Consider the following 19,735-nt stretch of genomic DNA (forward strand, 5'->3'; position numbering starts at 1 on the left):
GCCTCAGGCCAGGCACTGGAGAGAGGAGGCGGCCCAGCCAGCAAGTCTAGAGCAGTTTTAATGGAGGTGGAGGCTATACAAAGGGCAGGGCCCACTGAAGGAGGGAAAGCAAGGCCATGCTGCCCCCGGCCTGTGCATAGGGCCTCAGCGTGGACACCCTTCCGCCACCTCTGGAAAGAGCGGGTGAGCCCTCATGGAAGAGGGAGGGAAAACCAGCTCAGCCCCAACTCCTGGCTTCTGTCTGAGCCAGGCCCCAGGGTGGAGGGCGATTGCTGGTGTCAGGGGTGGGGTGTCTCAGCAGAAACGTCAGGTCTCCCCCACAAAAAAAAAAAGCATCAAAAGTCTAGGGGCCCGGGCCCCTCCCATCCCAGTCCCCTGTACGAAAAAGTGCAAAACATTATCACAAAAAGGGGGTCTCAGAGGGGCCCTTAGCCTAAGGCTCCTGAGGCCCGTGCCCTAGCCCTGCCCTGCCCCGGACACCGCGTCCGGCGCGGTCAGGCCCTGGACCGAGGGGCCCTCCCAGGTGGCCCGAGGCCGGCCCGGGCTCAGGCAGGGCCCTGTCATGCAGGTGCCTGGTGGGCACCGCACCCCCCAACTCCCACCCGCAACTCAGGGCTTCCACCGCCCACTGCCTGCCCCTGCGCGAGACTCTGGGCCAGGACACTGAGCCCGGGGCTGGCTGGAGGTGTTGGGCTGTGAGGAGGGACTGGAGTGAGGACGGAGGAGTCCGTCTTCCATGCTCCCAGCCTGGGCCAGTGCTGCCTCTACCGCATCCAGCTCTTCACTGCCGGCCTTCAGCTTGACCCGAAGCAGTGCTGCATATGTGCCATAGCGAGATTTCTGAGGCAGAGGGGCAGGGATGAGCCTGCTGTCCGCTGTCTGCCCAGCCCACCCCCATCTGGAGCAGGGAGGGACCGCCAAAGAAGGCTAGGAGATGCCACATTCTTGCCTACCTCTGAAGCCCCAAAAGCCCCCAAGGACTGACTGTGACATGATCCCTGGGTGGGTTGGTGACCTTCTCTGGGCTCTCTCTAGACTGTCAACTGTAACAGCTAATGTTTCTTGAGCCTTTACCAGAGTTGGCAAAACTGAGCACTTAACAGACATCATCTCATTTTATTTCCCTCGTGGGGATGGAATGCTGTCCCTGTCCCACAGAAGAGGAAACTGCAGCTCAGAGGGATTAAGCAGTCTGCCCAGGGTCACTCAGCTAGTCCCACTCTTAGAGTCCATGCCATGAATCGCTGGTCTGAGCCTCTGTATGGGGACACAGAGGTCCCACCAGTGGAGCAAGGAGCCACGGAGGTGCCCGGGCCGGGAGGCTCACCTCAAACTCCAGATAGGCCTCCTTCTGCCGCTGTTCCTCAGCCTCCTTGCCCCGGGCCTTCTTGCCCAGATGGGCAGCCCGGTGCTGCCGCAACTCACTTGCCATGGCCTTCAGCTTGGCCTCGTGGGTCCGCATCTGCTCCTCCTAGAGGCCAGGGGAGCATGGTCACTCTGGCAGAGACAGTGCCTTTGTGCAAGTTTTTAGAAAAGGTGCCCCATCCTTTGGATGAACAAAGCACCATGTCTGGGTTACCCAACAGTATTTCAGCCTCTGCACGCCCCCCCCGTGGCCCATGTCCTGGTGCACTGGACATCTACGTGTATCATTCACAGCGGCCTGGAGTGCAGTCGGCCTAGGCCTGCCTCACTCCGTCCCGCTGGCATCAAGTGGACAGAGCTGGGGGTACCTGGGGGAGGCGGGTGGCAGCACTGGGCAGCAGAGGGCGGCTGAACTTCTTCTGGGAACTGACAGCAGCTGGGAAGGGGGGTGCGGAGAACATAGCAGCCACCACATTGATGCGAGTGATCCAGGACTGCATCTGCTCCAGGCTCCTGGGGAGACAGCACAGCCATCTGGGCCCAGGGTTCCATCCAGGGATGCCAGTCCTGGCCTGAGAAGGAATGAGGCAATCCAGGGACAAGGGATGGGAGCAAGCTGGGAGTGGAGTGAAGGGGTCTGGAATGGGCAGGAGGAGGGCACTCACGGGGCCTGGAAGAGGAAGACCCGCCAGTCAGCGGTGCGCAAGTAGAAGACGTGGGGCCTCTTGCTGTAGTCACTGGCACGCGTGGCCAGTGCGTGGTGGATGCTGATGGCATTCTTTAGCTCAGCCTCCGACGGGGCCTCCCCAGGCTGGTACTCCTCCTGTGGGGTGCCCATCTCGTCCTGGCTACAGTCCCAGCCCAGCCCGCCCCGCCCCCACTCCCTCCCCTGAGCCAGCTCAGCCCCAGCCCCTTGAGCTGGCCCCGCACCTTCTGCAGGTAGAGGATCATGCCCTTGAGGATCCCGTGGAAGTTCTTCCAGCCCCGCTTGCCCCGAGGTGCTGGGGGGAAGGAAGACAACTCAGGGGGGCCTGAGACAGGCCCACTCCCATCCACCCCCCAGGCCTCCCCACCTGGCCACGTACTCTTCCTGCAGTCAGGGTCTGCGTGCACCTTTCGCACCAAGGCCCCGTGCTTGTAGACTGCGGCCCCAGGCTCGGGAGTCAGGTCCAGGAAAGGGCTGGAGCCGCTGCCACTGCCCCCGCTGACTCTCTTGATGACCTTGGGGTTGGGGTCGGCCAACTCAGACAGAGAGCGTCTCAGCTCCTCCTCGTCTCTGCAGGTGTGATCACCTCAGAGGGGGCTGGCCGTGGAGCCACGACCCCCCCTTCAGGCCCGGCCTCTGCCACCCAGGAAAGCTTCTCCAGTGTCTGTGAAGAAGGGGCTGGGGGGACTGCCCCTCTCATAGGGCGTGGCTCCCCTCAGCCTGAGGCTCCTGGAGCCACATTTCCGGGCTCAGACCAGGTTGCACCAGGGTGTAGCTGTACCTCCCCACTCAGATCAGGGGTCCTCGAGGCAGCATGTCTCTGCCCCCAGATTAGAGTTCCCAAGGGTAGGGCCACGTCTGTCCCTTCCTCCCCTCACGTGTACGGCGCCCCATCCTCTCCATTTCTGCACACACACACACACCCCCCTCACTCCCTTCTCCACCAGAGCAGACACATGTCTGAATCAGCTTCTCAACCACACCCAGCACCAGGCTTTACTCGTAGCTTGCTGGCTAAATGGTGGCAGAAGGAGCTTCCTAGTACCTCCTGGTCTGCAGGCTCTGTCAGCTATCATCTAAAGAATCTGATTCTATTTTGTCACTCCCTCGTCAAAAACCTGCAGTAGCTCCCTACTGCCTCCCACCTGGAGCCTACACTACATCCTCACCAACACTGTCTCTCTCCTGCCACTCTCCATTCCAGCTAGCCTGCCTCCTCTTGGTCTCCTCACCCCACACTCGTTTCAGCCATCACACATTGGCCTCCCAAATACCAACTTCCCTCTTTCTCTGCCCAAACAATGCTTCCTCTCTGTCAAGGCTTGCCCTGAGACCAATCCTCACAGAAGCTTTCCCTGATCCCCCCTGTACCCCAGTCCTGAGCTTTGCCTCCTCTAAGGTCTTCTCTCCTGCAGACTGGGAGCTCCCAGCTAAACTGAGCAGTGACTGGACTCTCAGCAGATACCAGCAAGTAGGAGTGATCTATTGACTGTTTAGATGAGGGCTCTACCTCAGACTGGGGGACTCAAAACTAAAACTAGACCTCCTCCCTCAGTCTAGACTCTTCCAAGACTTAACTCTGAGTCTTTCTGTTTCCACTGGGGTTGCCAAGAGTAGACAATTCTGTGACACTCTGGGCTCCCTAGGACCCAGGAGGAGGCTCTCCCTCTACTGGTCGGGGCCCTACCTCCAGAGACTTCTACTTTCCCACTTGGGTGCCAAGAGACCTCCCCCCATTTGTTTCAGCACCCTCATCCCCGGCCAGCTGACAATGGCCACCCACCCCAACCCAGCTTGTCATAACCACCCAGCTAGAGACAAGACACAGAACCCCACGTCCAGGCGGGCACCTCCAAAAAAGGAAGTGAGGCAGCCTCACTGCCTCCCGTGCTCTCACCCGCCTCCCCGGCTCCACAGCCCCAGGATTCACTCGGCCCATCTCAGTGCTCTCAACCTCTCCAGGCAGCCCCTTCCCGACGTCCCATCCCACCCCCTCACATGCCCCAGGACTCACATGGCCCACTGCAACTTTTCATTCTTGATGGAGCTGTACAAGGCCTGCAGAGGAAGGAACAAACCAGGGGGGTGGGGGTCAATCCTGGGGGGGAGGTGCACCAATGCCAGAGCTCAGAGCCCTCCCTCCAAGTTTGGGGGAGGAGACAAAACTGGGGGTGGCGATGGGCAGCAGGGTGTAATGACTGACAGGCTCTAGAACAAGGTACTAGGACCCAGGCCCAGGTTTGCCACTTGAGCTGCATGACTTTGGACAAGTCTCCATGGGAAGAACAAACGTAGCACCACATGGTCGTTTTATTTTTTTTTTGGCCACACCACGCGGCATGCAGTATCTCAGTTCCCTGACCAGGGATAGAACCAGCACCCCTGCACTGGGAGCTCTTAACTACTGGACCGCCAGGGAAGTCCCGGTACGTGTTTACCATAGGGCAAGCAACTAACACAGGACATCCTGGCGTAAGGTTTATGTACGATAAATAGCAACTGCTATTATCTTTGCTGTTGTTGTTACTGTTAAGAGTCATCCTATTCAGAACCTGGGTGGGGGAAGCACAGTCCCAGAAGGAATGGAAAAGAGCAGCCTAAGAAGCTCTCCCTTCCCCAACCATGTGTTTTGGCCTATTTCGACAGGATAAACCCACACAGGGCATACGGGGAAACTGAGGCCCAGGAACAGGACTCTACCTGTCACCTCCCTCCTTGGCTAACAGAGAACACACTCCCATGGCTCCTATCCCCAGTGCAAGCTGAGATCTTCGCCCAACCCAGAGAGCCCCACCAAGCCAAATGCCAGAGTGGTCCAGCCCCCTGCCCACGCACATACTTCATGTTCCTGCAGAGTGGACACTAGTCTAAAAGACAATAGTTTTAGCTTCCAAACCCTGCACACTCCAAACTCCCTGTGAATTCCCGAACCAGTCACTTGCCTCTGTACAGTTGGCCTGGGGGACCTGCAGGGGCCTTGGGGTGGTCGGAGGAGAGGATGGGTTCCAGTAGTGGCATAGGGGACCCCTCTTCTTGGGAGTAGCCTGCAACGTGGGTTCACACCAGTGCCTCCCACTGTGGGGGCGCTTCCACCAGCCTGTCCGTGAGTGGGTGTGTCCCCAGCACGTGTGGCTAAGCGTGTGGCGTGTGATGCCTGCGTGCGAGGAGTTGGATGCAGTGGTGACGTCGGCACCTTCTCCAAGATGGGACACAGCCCCCCGCTGCCCACACAACACGGTCTCTGACTCTTTCACTGTCCACTGCTATACCCAACCACAAGGCTAGCCAAGCACCCCACATGGGCACACCCTGACCTGGCCGGGGGCAGGTACACCACGACCTCCACCCCACAGCACAACCCAGTCAGGTGCATACACAGCACAACCCAGTCAGGTGCATACTCAGCCCTCCCAGCACCACCCCGACCAAACTCAGCAAGGCGCAGACCCTAAGCCCTCACACTCCAACTCTCGGGCCAGGGCGTGAAATGGCCACCGAAAGCCAACCTGCGGTCCTTGTCTCCAGCCCTGCAGTTCATCCCCTGCCCCTCTCGGCACTTCCTTTGGCCCACAACGTCTTCCTTCGAAAATCCCTAAACCCCACAGGTGAGCTCCGTCTCATGCTCTCATCTAGAAGGCCCAAAGACCCTTTGGTCTGCGATTCCCAACTTGATCCGAGGGTCTCTGCCCTACCCCCACCCCATGCCCACCCCTGGCTACCCGTGGGCTCTGTCCGTGTCGGGCTCCCTCCTCGGCTTGCGATGCTTTCGGCGCCTCCCTCAAGCCGCCCCCTCAGTCGCGTGCCGCCCTCAGCAACCCCCTCGGTCGCCCTCCAGCCTGGCGTGGGCCGCGGCCCCACCGCCCTCACCGCCTTTTTCTTCTTGCGGCTCTGCAGGCGGCTGACCACCAAGTCGGTGTAGAGCACGGGCTTGAGACTGCGCGAGCGCTGCGGCCAGCCATAGCACAGGGTCTCCGCGCCGCGGTGGGTGCGCCCGTAGCGCACGGAGCACAGCGAGCGCGAGCGCAGCCGCCCGGCGCTGCTGTGGATGCTGTTGACACCGATCATGCTGGCCCGGCCGGCACGCCGCGGTCCCCGGCCATGCCCCCGTCCGGCCTCGGCCGCGGACGGCCCGCGGACGGCTCCCCCGACAGCCGGCGCGAGCGGCCCGGCCCGGCCCGGCCCGAGCCCGGCCCGGCTCGGCTCCCACCGACGCACGGAGCGCGCGGCGGCGGCGGCGGCGACGCGGTCTGCTCTGCAGCTCGGCGAGAGCAGGCGGGGGGGCGTCAACGGAGAGGGGAGGGCGAGGGCGAGGGGCGGGGACGGCGCAAAATGGAGGCGTCCGACCGAGAGGAGGGCCCGCCGCGCGCCGTCACGGGGGAGGCGCCTGGGAGGGCCGGTGGGGCGGGGTGGCCTGCTCTAGAGGTGCTGGGAGGTTAGGGCTGTGAGGTGGGCTGTCCCTGTAGGGTCTGGAGCGCTCTCCTGGCTCGTCAGGGTGCGGTGGTGAGGAGAAAGGTCGGAACGCCTCCTGGCGGCCCTTTTTTACAGAGCCAGGAGGGGCCACGAGGCTAGAGACAGCGGCGCGGGATGGAGACAGCCGTGGAATTACCCAACTCACCGACCCGCAGATACTTCAAATGCCCGAGTATATAATCACCTTCAAACACCCCACTTTACATACACCCCAACTAACCAGATGCACCAATTCACATTCACCTCAACTCACAAACACTACAAATTCAGAGGTACACCTCAAATTTTACAGTCATTAACTCACAGACATACACCCCCTACTCATGGACACCTGTCATAAACCAGATAGTCAATTCGTAGATATACACCCCAACACAGACACACTCTAAATCATAAGCCCTAAAGCACAAACACACTCCAAGTCAGACAAAGCCCTATGATTCACAGACCCTAAGTCACATATACAAGTCAGCATACACCCCAACTCACTGACGCCCCCCCACCTCACAGTGGACGGCCCTACTCAAGATACGTTCCCAAACTCAGAAGCTCAACACACCCCACGTTCACAGACACGCCCCAGGACACTCCTGTACTGTCACATGTATGCGGTGGCCGGGAGACCCCTTTGACAACTCTGGGGGTTTCAAGGGAGTGCAGGCCTTCTCGGATAAAACGCCACCCGATCGGGAAGAGGAGTGAAGCCAAGGTCCAGGCCACCCGCTCCTCCTCCCATCCTACCCGCTCCAGTGTAGCTAACCCCTCAGGATCTGGCGCCTGGGCGCGGGGCCTGCCCACTAAGGAGCCAGAAGCGCAGTGTGTAGTCCCAGCTTGGTGCTAACTGGCTTCAGGACCCCGGAAAGCCTTTGTCCCTCTCAGGGCCCCCATCTCCGGGTCCCTCCAGTGCAGCGGTACCAGAGAGGCCTTTGTGGCTGTACACCGTGGGGCGGGGGCTGGGCGCGGGGAGGGAAGTGGTGTACCTATGCGCGCCCCACCGCCCTTGCAGAGACCCCCCCCCCACCCCTTTCCTCAGTGAACACTGAAGGAGGGGCGCTAACGAAGCCAAAATACAGGGTCCAGGGCCTGCTGGTCACGTGTTTTCGAGAACTGTTTCTCCCCCCTCCCCCGCTGTGCGCTGGGACTGCGAGTGCGCATGTTCCGGGAAAGCCAGTCTTGTGGGGGCTGGGGGAGGGGGCGGTCCCCAGGCTGAGTCACTAGAGCCCAGGCTTCCACAGCGGGAACTGGGTGGTGGCAGGCCCCTCCCCGCCCCTCCCTCGGAGGCCTGCTGACAGGTTCCCTGTCCCTCCCCTCCAAAGACCTCTGCCCCGCCCCGCCCCACCCCCCACCTTGAGCAGCTCTTTGGGGAAGTCGCCGCCTTCGTTGAGGCCCTCCAGGTTACCAATGAAGTCTCCGCAGGTCATGCGCTTCCCGATGTTCTAATGGAGGGCACAGAGGCCTCTGAGCTTGGGGAGTCCTTCGCCTCCCAGGCCCTGAAGTCTCCGGACGGGGTGTTCCAGGCTCCCTCCCGCCAGCCCCCCTACTCACGTGGCCGTGGAGATCCGTATTGAGTAGCATGAGGGCGCAGGTCAGCGTGTGCGCACCGTCTAGGAGAGAATTGACATTCAGCCTTGGCCACCTCGCAGGGACTCTTCCACATCTATCTTCCTCAATCTTCCAGTTCATCCCCTGCCCCCTTTCAGGAACCCCTTTGGCTCACAACCACACTTTTGTAAGTCCCGGACCCCATTAGCAAACCCCTCTGGAGCAAAGACCTCTCTCTTCCAGTAAACCCCTCAGATGGGACCTCTCCCTCTATTTAGGTCACCCTACCTAGCTCCCTAAGGTCCTGGGGGCAGCCCACTGCTTGCCCCCAACATCAACATGCCTCTGTGTCTATGCAAGCCATTGGGCCCCACACGGTTATGCAGACCAAATAGAATCCCTACTCAGGCCAAGCACTGTCTTGCACATGTATGCAAACAACGGCATGCAAACACACCTGCCACGTGCCTCTTCACAACACACACTAGACCCTACCTAGCACTATACCTGCCCACATGCACAGTTCCACATCTGTGCAGCCGTGCCAGTACTGTCTGCATACATGCATGCTTGCATGCCTGCAAGCTCATGCATTCGGGTACTTCTGCATACACACTCATGCTGCTTTGCACAGATGCAGTGCCCATCTGCCTCAGTGACCAGCCAGGAATGTCCTGCCCTGGGCCTCCTCACCCTCTGAGGACAGGGCTCCAGGATTGCACTGGAAGTATCTCTGGGAGAAGTGGGCCAGCACGCGCTCCCGTTCCTGGGTCTCACCCATTAAGGCCAGCTCCTTCAGAAACACCCTGGGGAGGGGGGAAGAGGGGGCATGTCACCTCTACCCAAGGTCCCCTTACCAGGCAGCCCTGGCTCTTGGCCATACCCAGACAGCTTGGGAAAGGGTGACTTCAGGGCAGTTTAGGGGAATCACGGGGCTCAGAGGAGGCATAACTGAGGCCCTGCACACCAGGCCTGGAGAGTAGGCGCTGCCCTCAAAGGGCTGGACACCCACCTGAGAGCTTGGTCCAGAGTCATGCCCGTGAAGACAAAGAACTTCAGGTACTCGCCAGCCACAAGTTTGCTGAAGTCATTGCTGTGGGCAGGGCAGAGGGACAGGTGGAGTCTCAAGGGGAAGTGTCAAGGGGCCAGGTGGGGTTTACCTAGAGACCTGGGGGTATTAGATACAGGGGATGTGGAGGTGCTGCCCGCAGGATGCATCCCTTTTCCCCCCATTCACAATCCCAGCCCAGTGCCTTTACTTCTTGCCCAGGTGCCGGGCCACATCCGCCTTCCTGAAGCCGTCTAGTCGGTACAGCCTCTTAGCTAGGCGCTGTGCAGCCTCCAGGTCTGCTTTCTGCCCATTGGACAAGGTGTCTGTGCTTCCCAGGGCCAGCCGCTCTGTGCTGTCCAGCTCTGAGTCCGAATCGGACACGAGCTGGCTCAGGGGCGGTTCACTGCCAGGGTAGAACACCAGCTCAGAGGTGGGGCAAGCCCTCGGGGGCCATCCAGATCCTTTCCTTCCTCTGCCTCCAGACCCAGTAGACAGAGAAGGGAAGACTGGGACATGGGGAAGGCATTTTTCTTTTCTCCAGAGAAGGAGATTCCTTCCATCAGCCTACTCCATCATTACCACCTCTCTGTGGAAGTCCTGCCTCAAATCTAACCCACATCCATGTTGCTGCTTTGGGAGTTCTGGCTGCTTTCCCCAAAGCTCCCTAAGTTTGCTATTAGACATAGATTCCCCATCCCCACACTGGACCTACTCAGGACAGAGTCCTCTGTGTCTGAGACTATGGGCAAAGATAGGATAGATGGACTGGTAGGGAGGAACAGTGGAGGGTCAGACAAAGATGTGAGGGCAGCAGGGACACTTTCCTGCTCCTATGTCTTTCCTCTTCCCGCCTTTTAGGGAGAGGAGCCTCCTCCCGTCCTTCTCTTACACCCTCAAAGAAGCAGGCTCTGGGGTAGAGGGTATTGGGGGTCAGAGTGAATTCCTCATCCCCTGTCTCCTCCTGCCTTCCCCTTCCCACCCCGGCTGCTCTACTCACAAAGCCACCTGTCACCCCAGAGACAGAGGCCGGAAACTCCTAGTTGCTAGGCAACGCTGTCTCCCTGGCCACCCCCTCCTGTTGCCATGGCTTCAGTGACTGAGAGGGTAGCTGGCAGAGGGGAGAGCAGAAAGGTTAGACTGGTGAAAGGACTTTCTGGAGAAGGGTGAGAGACTCTAGATTGGAAGGGGGAGGTGACATGGGAGGGAAGCAAAAGGAGAAGCTGGTGGCTGCATCTTTGGGAGAAACCTCCAGGCTGGCTGAGGGTAAGATCAGAAGAATTCTAAGCAGGTTAGAGGCTCTGTCTGGGGAGGGAAGGGCCCTTCTAGAGAAAGAGGAGGGTGTCCTCTAGAGACCCTTCAATCCTAAACCATGGTTTCGCAAGTCACTGGATCTGAGACCAAGGGGGCAGGCTGTGAGGGGCTACCACTCACAGCCAATGGAAGTAGTCCTCCCAATGAGAAAACACATCTGTATCCCCTAACCACCCCTATCAGGGGTCAGGAATATAAACTACATCTTCACACTCAGGCTCTGTCCCTTAGAGCAACTGTTCCTGGGGCCCTGGGCCCTGGGGCCTCAAGTCTGAGGACCCAAAGAAATCACTCACCTGCCCAGGGGAGCTGCCCCCAGTCCATAGCTGTCTTCTGAGTGGCAGGGACTAGGGGACTCCCTCCTTGGGGCCTGCTTGGCTCCAGCCTCTGCCTCCTCTTCCTCCCCTCTCTGTGTCCAAGGCCCATCAGCAGCAGAGCTGGTACCAGAATCCGGTTCGAGAGGGGCAAGTGGGGCAGGAGCAGGTGGGTCAGGCCTGGGGGCAGGGGGCTGCGGAGGCAGCTCAAAGGTGAAGAAGGGGCTCTGGGTTGGGCCAGGTGAGGCCAGGGCCTCCAGCGAGGCGAGGCTGGTGTAGGAGGTGCCCTTGGCCCGGTGTGACTCCAAGATGGCTTCAAACACACAACTGAAAGAGTCGGGCCCATCAGCCAAGGGGCTGGTCCCAGGTAGAAAGGGCAGAGGCGACTTGAGAGGCCCGGAGTGAGGCATTCGGGTGCCTGGCCTGCAGGGGCGGGGAGGAGAATCTCTCATCAGGGGCCTTCAGGACAGCTCTCAGGTAGCATTTCATTGAACTTTCATACCGACTCTGTGAAGGGGATTATCATCCCCTTTTCACAGGCTCCCATCCCCCGAAAAGAGCCACCCGGGTACGGGGTCCCCACCACAGGTTTGGCAAGCTATTCAGTGCCCCTGGAGCACCCCACCCCACCCATACCCAACACCCAATCCCCTTCCTCTCTCACTCCCTGTTAATCTCCCTTTCTCCTCCTTCTCCCTGATCCTCTCCCCTCCTGCCATCCCATTTCTATTTCTGGCAACATCTTAGGAAAAGAAGATGAGGCTCCCGGCTGCAATGGGGTGTGAGACAGAGAGGAAGGCCCCTACCCTCCACGTTCTCCTGCCGGGATCCAGGATCTAGCCTGATGCTCCCGCGCCCCCAGGCTTGATTTTGACCTCAGCCTGTCACTCTGCCCCTGGCCCTCATTAGAACCCCTTTCCTCCTCTATCCTGGCTGCCCCTACCCTCCTGGGCTCTTGCTGATGGTCCCCACACCCCCGACACCCTGCCAGGCCTCAGGCCTCTGTCCGGAATCCCGAGTGCTACAGCGCCCTGTCAGCACACCGCTTTGTCCTGACATTCCCGGCCCCACCCTTGTCTCTATTCCCGTCCCTTTGAGCCCAGCTCTGGCTCTGGGCCAGTGGGAAGGAGCAAGCCACTTTCCTCTCCCACTCCCCCACTCACCGGGCCCCTTCTGAGGCCTCAAACACCTCGTCGTCCACATCCTCTTCCCCACCTGCCTCATCCTCGTCCTCATTGCCACTGCCCAGGCTGGAACGAGGGCCAAGGCATGGGCCGGGACGTGGGGCAGGTGGGCGGGCGGTGCCAGGCGGGCCCTCAGAGCTGGGCTGACTCTCGATGGCCGAGTCAGCCTCATCCCGCTCAGCCAGCACCTCATCGATGTCGGTCTCGCGGTAGCACCTCAGGGGCACTGTGTCCAGGTCCGTCTCGGAGCACTTGGCTGCTCGCCCCACAGCCACCCCAGAGCCCTGCCCTGAGCCCACCCCAGGTGGAGATGGGGGGGCCTGCTCTGGGGGCTTAGCACCTGCAGTGTGCACAGGCATCCCGGTCAGGAGGTTATTCAGGTCGGCTCCCTGTCCTGATTCCGTTCTCAGAAGGAACTCTCCCCCACTGCCTCAAACTGGCAGGAAGTTCTCTCACTGTCTAGCCACCATTCCTCCTGCTACAAACTCAACTTGTTCCTGGTGCCAGTGGAGCTCATTTCAAATCAAGTTCTTATCAAACAGCTTTGAGGGGCCTGAGGGAGACCAGCCTCTTTTCTACTCCAAGGAATGACCCTCGACATCCTGCCACCCCTCCCTCCACTACCCAGCTTCCTCCAAGTGCCCAACCTAGCTGCCATCCCCCAACCCCCTATCATAACACAGATGGATAGACTGAGGCCTAGAGAGGCATTAGCCAACTCAGAAGCCCAGGAAAGAATAGGGGGAAGTTTAAATGAAGGCTCCCTAGCCCGCCATGGCTGCTGTGGAAAAGGCCCTGTCCTGTTCCCCTTGCCTCAGCCCCAGGCCTTACCTGAGCTGGGGGGGTCCAAAGAGCCATAGAAGAATTCCCATTTGGCTCGCGCGATTCTCTGGGCATGAGAGGAGACTTCTCTGGGTGAGGACCAGGGGTCCCCCTAAGCCAAGGAGGGAGACAGACACAGGCACCCAGAGATAAAGCCAGACACACAAAGACACAAGAACATGGGACAGAAACACAGAAAGAAAAACATACAGGGACAGAGGTGCAGAGACATAAGGACAAACAAAGAGGGCAGGAAAGAGGGAGATTTAGCACAGACTGAAGGATTCCGAGTGAACAGCTGATAGGCCCAAAACCACCAAGGAGACAAGCCTTGGCCTTTGTTGGGTCTCTGGGGTTCCAGGGAGCCCAAGGGAGATCAAATACCTGGTTAAGGAGTCCAGTGTCAGCAGGTCCTCGGAATAATGTGGCCAGGTGCTCAGAGGGTCCCCCCAGCCCATTGGGGAGAGAGGAGTAAAGACCGTCTGCTCCAACCTGAGGTTGAGCTGGTGGCCCGTGTAAAAGGCCCTGGCTGCCAGGCAGAGCTGAGCCTCCTCCAGCTGGGAGTGGGTCTGATGTGGATGCTTCTAGCCGCAACTTTCGGTTGGAGCCAGGCCCAAGGGCTGGGGTGGGACTGGGAGGAGAGACCCCACCCAGGTCCCAGCTCCGACTCAAGCCTCCGGGAGCAGGTAGCCCATTCAGTGGCCTCACGCTGGCCTTCTCCACAAAGCGGAATATGACCACAGAGCTCCGGGCCCCTGGTGGGGGCTGCCCAGTGGGTGAAGAGGGTGCCCAGGGTGAGGGAGCAACACGGGGTGAAGGGGGGCCACGCAGGGGTGTACAGGGTGCTGTCACACGTCCAAGTTCCCGGCCTCGGGGACCTGGACCTGCCACCCGCCGTAGTAGGGAGCCTGTGCTGCCATACATGCTGGCCGGGGGGCTCTGGGGCACTGGGCCTTCGGGGAGCCAGCGGCGTGGGCATCGTGGCGGGGAGATGGCACAGTCGCCTTCCGAGCAGAAGCGCATGGCACCCTGGGCCATGCTGGGGCCGGGGGTCAGGCTGGGGGGGCAGGGATGGCCAGGCCAGGTGGGGAGTGAGGGGGCAGCATACTCTTCAGACAGGCCTGCAAGAGAGGAAGGGGAGGAGGGGGTGAACTGCTGGGGAGTCGGGTGGACAGGAGAGCAGAGACAGGGAAGGGAAAGCTGGCTGGGGTCACTGAGCACCAGGGGTCTAGCCCACGCCGGGAATATGGCATCATTGATCCCACCCCTGGGGTTGGTGATCAGTCTTCCTGCTGGGGCTACTTCCATGGAGGCCCGAAGAGAAAAGAATCGTACCCCCAATGGGCCCCTGGCTCCTCTCCTTTCTGCCTGGGGGCTCTAAGCATCACCCTGGGAGGAGAGAGGAAGGTATTTCAGAAGTTGAGTGAGCCCAGAGTTCCTGTGGCATTTTGGAACTACTTCTGGTGGGGGAGGGGGAAGACTGCTACCCCACCCTCAGGACCAGAAGTATCAGCCAGCCATCATCATCGCCCAGCCATGGACCTTCCACATTCTCTCTATAGAAGCCCCTCACTCAGGGGGAGAGAACTCAGGCCTCCTGGAAGGAGAGGGAGGAAGAATGGGGGTGGTATATAGGGACATGAGGGGCTGAGAGGCATAGGTGAAAGGGAAGAAAAAGGCCTGAACAGAGGCTCCTCCTCTACTACATACATGCTGAATGGGAAAGGGACATTCTTGTTCTCCTTACAGGTACACATACTCATGCACACACACACATAAGGACAAATAATATCGGTACACAGCTAACACATTCATAGACAACATCCTCCAGCAGACACAGACACAGGCACACACACACATTGCTCAAAGACACACCCTCATACACTCTCACAGTCATAACAAATATGTGTGTAATGGAAAGGCACATGCTTGTTTTACACACACACTGCAACCAAACAGGAACACACAAAGAGATACCCAAATATACACACAGGCCCTCATTCTCCAAGGCACATAGAGACACAGGCATATCAGACACTCACAGACACTTACTGGTCACAGTCACACACATACAGATGCATCCTCACACACATCCGTAAACAGGGACATACACCCTCTCCCCCAACCCCCACCAGTCACTGGTCTCTGTGGGGGGGCAGGGTGAAGGCTGAACCAGACCCTCTCCCCATCTCTCCCCCCACCCCCCAGGCGTCGGACAGATCTCGTCCAACCCAGGAAGGACCATAAAGGGGTAAAGGGGCCCCTGGTGGCAATGCAGCGTAGGGGCAAGGGTCAGGAGCAGCAACCTGCCAGGCAGGTTTCTGAAGCTTAATCGGGGCCCAGCGCACCCCCAGTGCAGCCCTGGACTCGAGCCGCCTCAGTACTCACCGCTGCTCGCCTGGAGCTGGGGCCGAGGAGAGGCAGGGGAGAGGCTGGGCCCAGCTCAGCTGTGAAGGCAGCGCGACTCCCGCTTGCTCCCGCTTGCTCCAGGCCCGCCCGCCTCTCAGTCCCTCCTTCCCCCCTACGCGCGGCTCAGAGCTAATCCTCCCCCCCACCCCGCCCTTTCCCGGGGCCCTGAGCCCCGGAGGCTGGCCCCCCTTCTCGACGCTAGGTCCCCGCTGGGCAATCCCGCCAACCTGAGACCCGCCCCTGAGGAGGGGGAGGACGTATGGAACCTCTGGTCTGTTCTTCAGACCCTCACATGACCCACCCCAATCGTGTCCACGTCCCTCTCGTCCACCACCCCGAGCCGCACGCAGGACCCAGCTGCACACGCGTGTCCCGCTCCAGACCCCACGCGTGTCCCTAGGAGGTTGCCACATGACCTGTTACATGCCACATGCGCTCCCGCCCCCACGAGCACGCGGCCGCGCCAGCACACGGTACGAGTGTAGACTGGACCCGCCCCCTAAATCCAGGAGACCATCAATTTAGGGAAGAAAGATCTAGGGAGCACTGCCTCAAACCCTCCGGACGTTCTAAGACTAGGACTCAGGAGACACAACCCTGACCACTCGCCCCGGATGCAGCAGGAGGGATGTTAGTCAGACTTCAAAAAGAACTTCCTTGCTGCCTGAGTTAGGCATCCTGCCCGTCTGGTAAGAGGTTAGACGGAATGACGCCTGGACTAGAGGAAGTGGGAGACAGGCAACCCTTGTGCCCTTGGCCAAGGTAGAAGCGGGCCCGGCTATTTTAAGAGAGCACCGCTAAAGTTACTAGGGCAACTGCTCTCCTTGGGAACTCCAGGGCAGGCAAGTGGTGACCTCGGAAGGAAGAAGGGGTCTGTTCGAGTGGTCAGGGGGGCGCAAGAACGTGCGAGGCGGGGGTGCGCGGGGCTCACCGCGGGGAGGGGCTGCGCGGGCTCGGCGTGGTGCTGAAGGGGACAGCGCCAGATTTGTCGCACTGCGCAGGCGCAGAAGCAGGAACAACGCTGGGATGGGGACGAGGCGCGCGGCCCGAGGTGGTGCGCGCCCACTTGACTCTATCTTAGCACAAATCTGTCCTCCCAGCTACCCTTCCCCAAGCAGGCGGAGGAAAAGGGAGCAAGTCCCTCACCCAAACTGACCCTCCTTGGTCCTTCCCCGCTGCTGTTTACTCCCTCTCGCAGCATGGGAGTGGGGGTGGGGTGGGGGAGGGTGGAGGAGTGTGAAAGGGATTCGGGGAAAACCAGGATGCCTGAATTCTTTATCCCGACTCGCTTGATCCCGGACAAGGTGCTGCCTCTCCAGGGCCTCGGTTTCATCTTCAAAGTGGAGTGACGGAACAGACATGCCCACCTTGTAGAGGTGCCGAAGCCCTGATAATGGATGGGAAGCATTTTTCGTTATGAAGAGGCAGGTGAAACGGTTGCACGACGGGAAAGTGCAACCCTGCTGGGGCGGGGGGTGGGGGGTGGGGGGATGGGAGCTATCTGGGACAGCAGTAGCCCTCGGCCTCCTTCACATCCTCCCCGCCAATGGATGATGGGGAAAGCACTGCTCCAGAGGTTCCCTGGAGCGGACTCTGAACTAGGATCTGGGGACGCAGTGAGAGGGCAACCCAGAGTCTGAGCCCAGAGCTCTGGGGGGTGGGGGGGGGATTACTGCCCCAGGGCGGGCCCAGCCCCAGACCCCACAACTAAACCCCCAGGCCAACCGATAAGCAGTATTCCTGGCGGGCTGACCGGAACACTTATTCTTCTCAGGACTCTAGACCTCCTGGGTAAAGGAAAGGGACCCAGTTGGAGATACAGTCCTTCTTCTCGACCCTACATTTCTCCCTCCAAGGTGTAAACCCGTTACAAATCTTCCGGGAGTGGAAGGGGTTGGATAGCTCTGTACTTCACAATTAACCAGGGATGGGAGGTTTGGGCAAGTTTGCTTGATGAAGGAAGAAAAATTCTAGCTTTCCCTATTCAATTCATTCAGCAATTCTTGGGCATCTACTACGTGCCAGGCAGTAAGAGCCTGGACAGTTTTTCCCCATTTTTCAAACTCGCTAAACGCGATCAGAGGGCAGAGAAAATAGGCCCAGAACCTTAACAGTCCTGGCCCCGCCCCTTATACCTTTGGCTTTGCCTGCCCCTCCCATCACTTCACTTTGAGGCGGCCACCGGCCCAAAACGAAAAAAGCCAGTCTCTGCTGCACCATCGCATTCTTCAGCCTCGGGTCTCAAGCCCTGTAGCGGAGAAGGCGAGGTCTAACTTTACACCACCGGCCTGTTTCGCCTTCAGTTTCGGGATCCATCCGGAACACTTTCAGACAGGATCCTCAGTGAGCCGGCACTCGATTGAATCGGTCTGTCTCTACAGCCAAAGTAGGCGGGTTTGCTGCGGCCGCTCCAGGCCAAAGCAAGAAGACCTCACTGCGCACGCGCAGTAGACAACCGATGGAGCCACCGATGGAGCAGTCCGGAGGGGAGCAAGAGCCCGGAGCCGTCAGGTACCGAGCACCGGAGGGGCCGAGAGAGGGGAAAAAAGGCCTGGGGGAGGGGAGCTGAACCAGGGCCGGGTCTGGGGGTCGCTTTTAGGAGCCGGGGCTTAGGAGCATAACGGAGGCGGATTCGCAGGTAACAGCAACCCGGGGACGCCGCCGCCAACGCCCCTTTGCCCGCAGGCTCCTGGACCTGCCCTGGGAAGACGTACTGCTCCCACACGTCCTGAGCCGTGTGCCGCTGCGCCAGCTTCTCCGGCTGCAGCGCGTCAGTCGGGCCTTCCGGGCGCTAGTGCAGCTGCACCTGGCCGGGCTGCGCCGCTTCGACGCCGCTCAGGTAAGCCTGGGGCCGGAGCCCCGCCCCCTTCTGGATACTGCCCCCGCCCCGGCTCCAGCCCCGCCTCCAACCCCCAGTCCCCAGCCCTGAACCTCCAGACCCCAGCTCCGCTGTCTACCCTTCGGGATCCCCCTTGGGCCTCTAGGAATGACCTGGAAGCGATCCACCCAGCGAGAAGTACTCTCAAAGGGCGAGTACCGGGAATCAACTCAGAGGGCGCGTAGGGTCTCTCCTGGGAGGTCAGGTGGCAAGCCCCGAGGGCGACCTGCTGCCAGGAAAGCACTCCTCAGGGACGGGTAGGCAGCGTCCGCCCCCGGAACCAGCTGAGAGTCGAGGTGCTTCCCCGCCCGTAGGTGGGTCCGCAGATCCCGCAGGCCGCATTGGCCTGGCTGCTGCGGGACGCCGAGGGGCTGCAGGAGCTGGCGCTGGCGCCGTGTCACGAATGGCTGTCGGACGAGGATCTGGTGCCAGTGCTGGCGCGGAATCCCCAGCTGCGGAGTGTGGCGCTGGCCGGCTGCGGGCAACTGAGCCGCCGCGCGCTGGGGGCGCTGGCCGAGGGCTGCCCCCGCCTGCAGCGCCTTTCGCTCGCGCACTGTGACTGGGTAGATGGACTGGCGCTGCGCGGCCTCGCTGACCGCTGTCCGGCCCTTGAGGAGCTGGACCTCACCGCCTGCCGACAGCTCAAGGATGAAGCCATCGTGTACCTGGCGCAGAGGCGCGGCGCAGGCCTTCGCAGCCTCTCGCTGGCGGTCAACGCCAATGTGGGGGACGTCGCCGTCCAGGAGTTGGCTCGCAACTGCCCGGAACTCCAGCACCTCGACCTAACCGGCTGCCTCCGGGTCGGAAGCGACGGTGTCAGGTGCCTGGGCCTGGGGTCGGTGGGATGGGAGGAGGGCAATCACTTAGCCTCTGGGGGTCGGGGCGGGCTGTAGTTGTCGAAAGGCAGAACTGGGGTTTCTGTATCTTCCTGCTACCACGGCACCCCCCATTCTGAATAGGAAGGGCCTCTAAGGAATGCCTAGGCCAGAGAGCCCACAGTTTAAAAACTTTTTTGAACCAGTATTTACACGTTGGGAGATTTCACATACAGAGTACAAAAGTCAGATTTCTAGCTGTTCTTCAACAAAGGGAAAACCTTGCAATCCTGGGCACAGCTGAGAAGCAGGTTCCCTGTTTCAGAGACAGGAAGTCTCCGGTTCACTGGAGGCATTAAGTGTATGACCCCAAATCGGGTCTCCTCCCTTCTGTACGGAGGGAAGAAGTATGCCCCGAACTGGAGGGAGACAGGGGCTTTGCCGGCTCCCCCACCGTGGGTGTAGCGGCTTCACGCCCCTCACCTCACCCGGCTCCTCCCCCAGGACGCTGGCCGAGTACTGCCCCGCGCTGCGCTCGCTGCGGGTGCGGCACTGCCACCATGTGGCCGAGCCCAGCCTAAGCCGTTTGCGGAAGCGCGGCGTGGACATCGATGTGGAGCCTCCGCTGCATCAGGCCCTGGTGCTGCTACAGGACATGGCAGGCTTTGCACCCTTTGTCAACCTGCAGGTCTGACCCGCCTGCCGATGGGCACAGCTGGACTGTGTGGCGGGGCCTCACTGTGAACCGTAGGGAAACTGAACTGTGGGGGCCTCGGCTGAGAGGCCAGTGCCCTGCCCTACCCTGGAGCTTCAAATAAAGAGCTTTTTACCCCTTCTTGCCTGGCGCTGCTGCCCTGTTGGAGATAGG

The 19,735-nt window shown here is 60.2% G+C and overlaps 3 protein-coding genes across 3 annotated transcripts in view; 1 reads left to right on the forward strand and 2 right to left on the reverse strand.

The window, feature by feature from the left end:
* The window catches only part of ARMH3 (armadillo like helical domain containing 3), a gene marked incomplete at its 3' end in the record, with an annotated part of 562,435 nt that overhangs the window by 428,482 nt on the left and 114,218 nt on the right, over positions 1-19,735 (reverse strand). The window lies entirely within an intron of this gene.
* On the reverse strand, positions 51-13,818 carry PSD (pleckstrin and Sec7 domain containing). The gene is made up of 16 exons (XM_079715591.1): positions 13,150-13,818; positions 12,775-12,877; positions 11,923-12,283; positions 10,742-11,182; positions 9,343-9,537; positions 9,096-9,176; positions 8,777-8,889; positions 8,087-8,145; positions 7,888-7,977; positions 4,086-4,129; positions 2,451-2,641; positions 2,296-2,366; positions 2,031-2,188; positions 1,734-1,878; positions 1,328-1,471; positions 51-840 (listed from the first exon to the last, which is right to left on the reverse strand). Exons 1-16 carry the CDS (start codon positions 13,801-13,803, stop codon positions 610-612), a joined length of 3,081 nt encoding a protein of 1,026 aa, XP_079571717.1. The 5' UTR covers positions 13,804-13,818; the 3' UTR covers positions 51-609.
* Positions 17,594-19,702, forward strand: FBXL15 (F-box and leucine rich repeat protein 15). Its single transcript, XM_079697190.1, has 4 exons — positions 17,594-17,685; positions 17,860-18,013; positions 18,367-18,872; positions 19,372-19,702. Exons 1-4 carry the CDS (start codon positions 17,633-17,635, stop codon positions 19,559-19,561), a joined length of 903 nt encoding a protein of 300 aa, XP_079553316.1. The 5' UTR covers positions 17,594-17,632; the 3' UTR covers positions 19,562-19,702.

Source organism: Hyperoodon ampullatus, assembly GCF_949752795.1.
Source record: "Hyperoodon ampullatus genome assembly, chromosome: 1".
Taxonomy (NCBI): Eukaryota; Metazoa; Chordata; class Mammalia; order Artiodactyla; family Ziphiidae; genus Hyperoodon; species Hyperoodon ampullatus.

Bases quoted from the DNA above. Each gene is read 5' to 3' on its own strand.
- PSD (XM_079715591.1), bottom strand. From the start codon at position 13,803: ATGGCCCAGGGTGCCATGCGCTTCTGCTCGGAAGGCGACTGTGCCATC. The intron at 11,183-11,922 runs GTGAGTGGGGGA...CCGCCCCTGCAG, and splicing joins GAGGCCTCAGAAGGGGCCCG to GCCAGGCACCCGAATGCCTC. The intron at 4,130-7,887 runs GTGGGGGGTGGG...CTTCCTCTGCAG, and splicing joins TCCCCAAAGAGCTGCTCAAG to GCCTTGTACAGCTCCATCAA.
- FBXL15 (XM_079697190.1), top strand. From the start codon at position 17,633: ATGGAGCCACCGATGGAGCAGTCCGGAGGGGAGCAAGAGCCCGGAGCC. The intron at 17,686-17,859 runs GTACCGAGCACC...CTTTGCCCGCAG, and splicing joins CAAGAGCCCGGAGCCGTCAG to GCTCCTGGACCTGCCCTGGG. The intron at 18,014-18,366 runs GTAAGCCTGGGG...CCCCGCCCGTAG, and splicing joins GCCGCTTCGACGCCGCTCAG to GTGGGTCCGCAGATCCCGCA.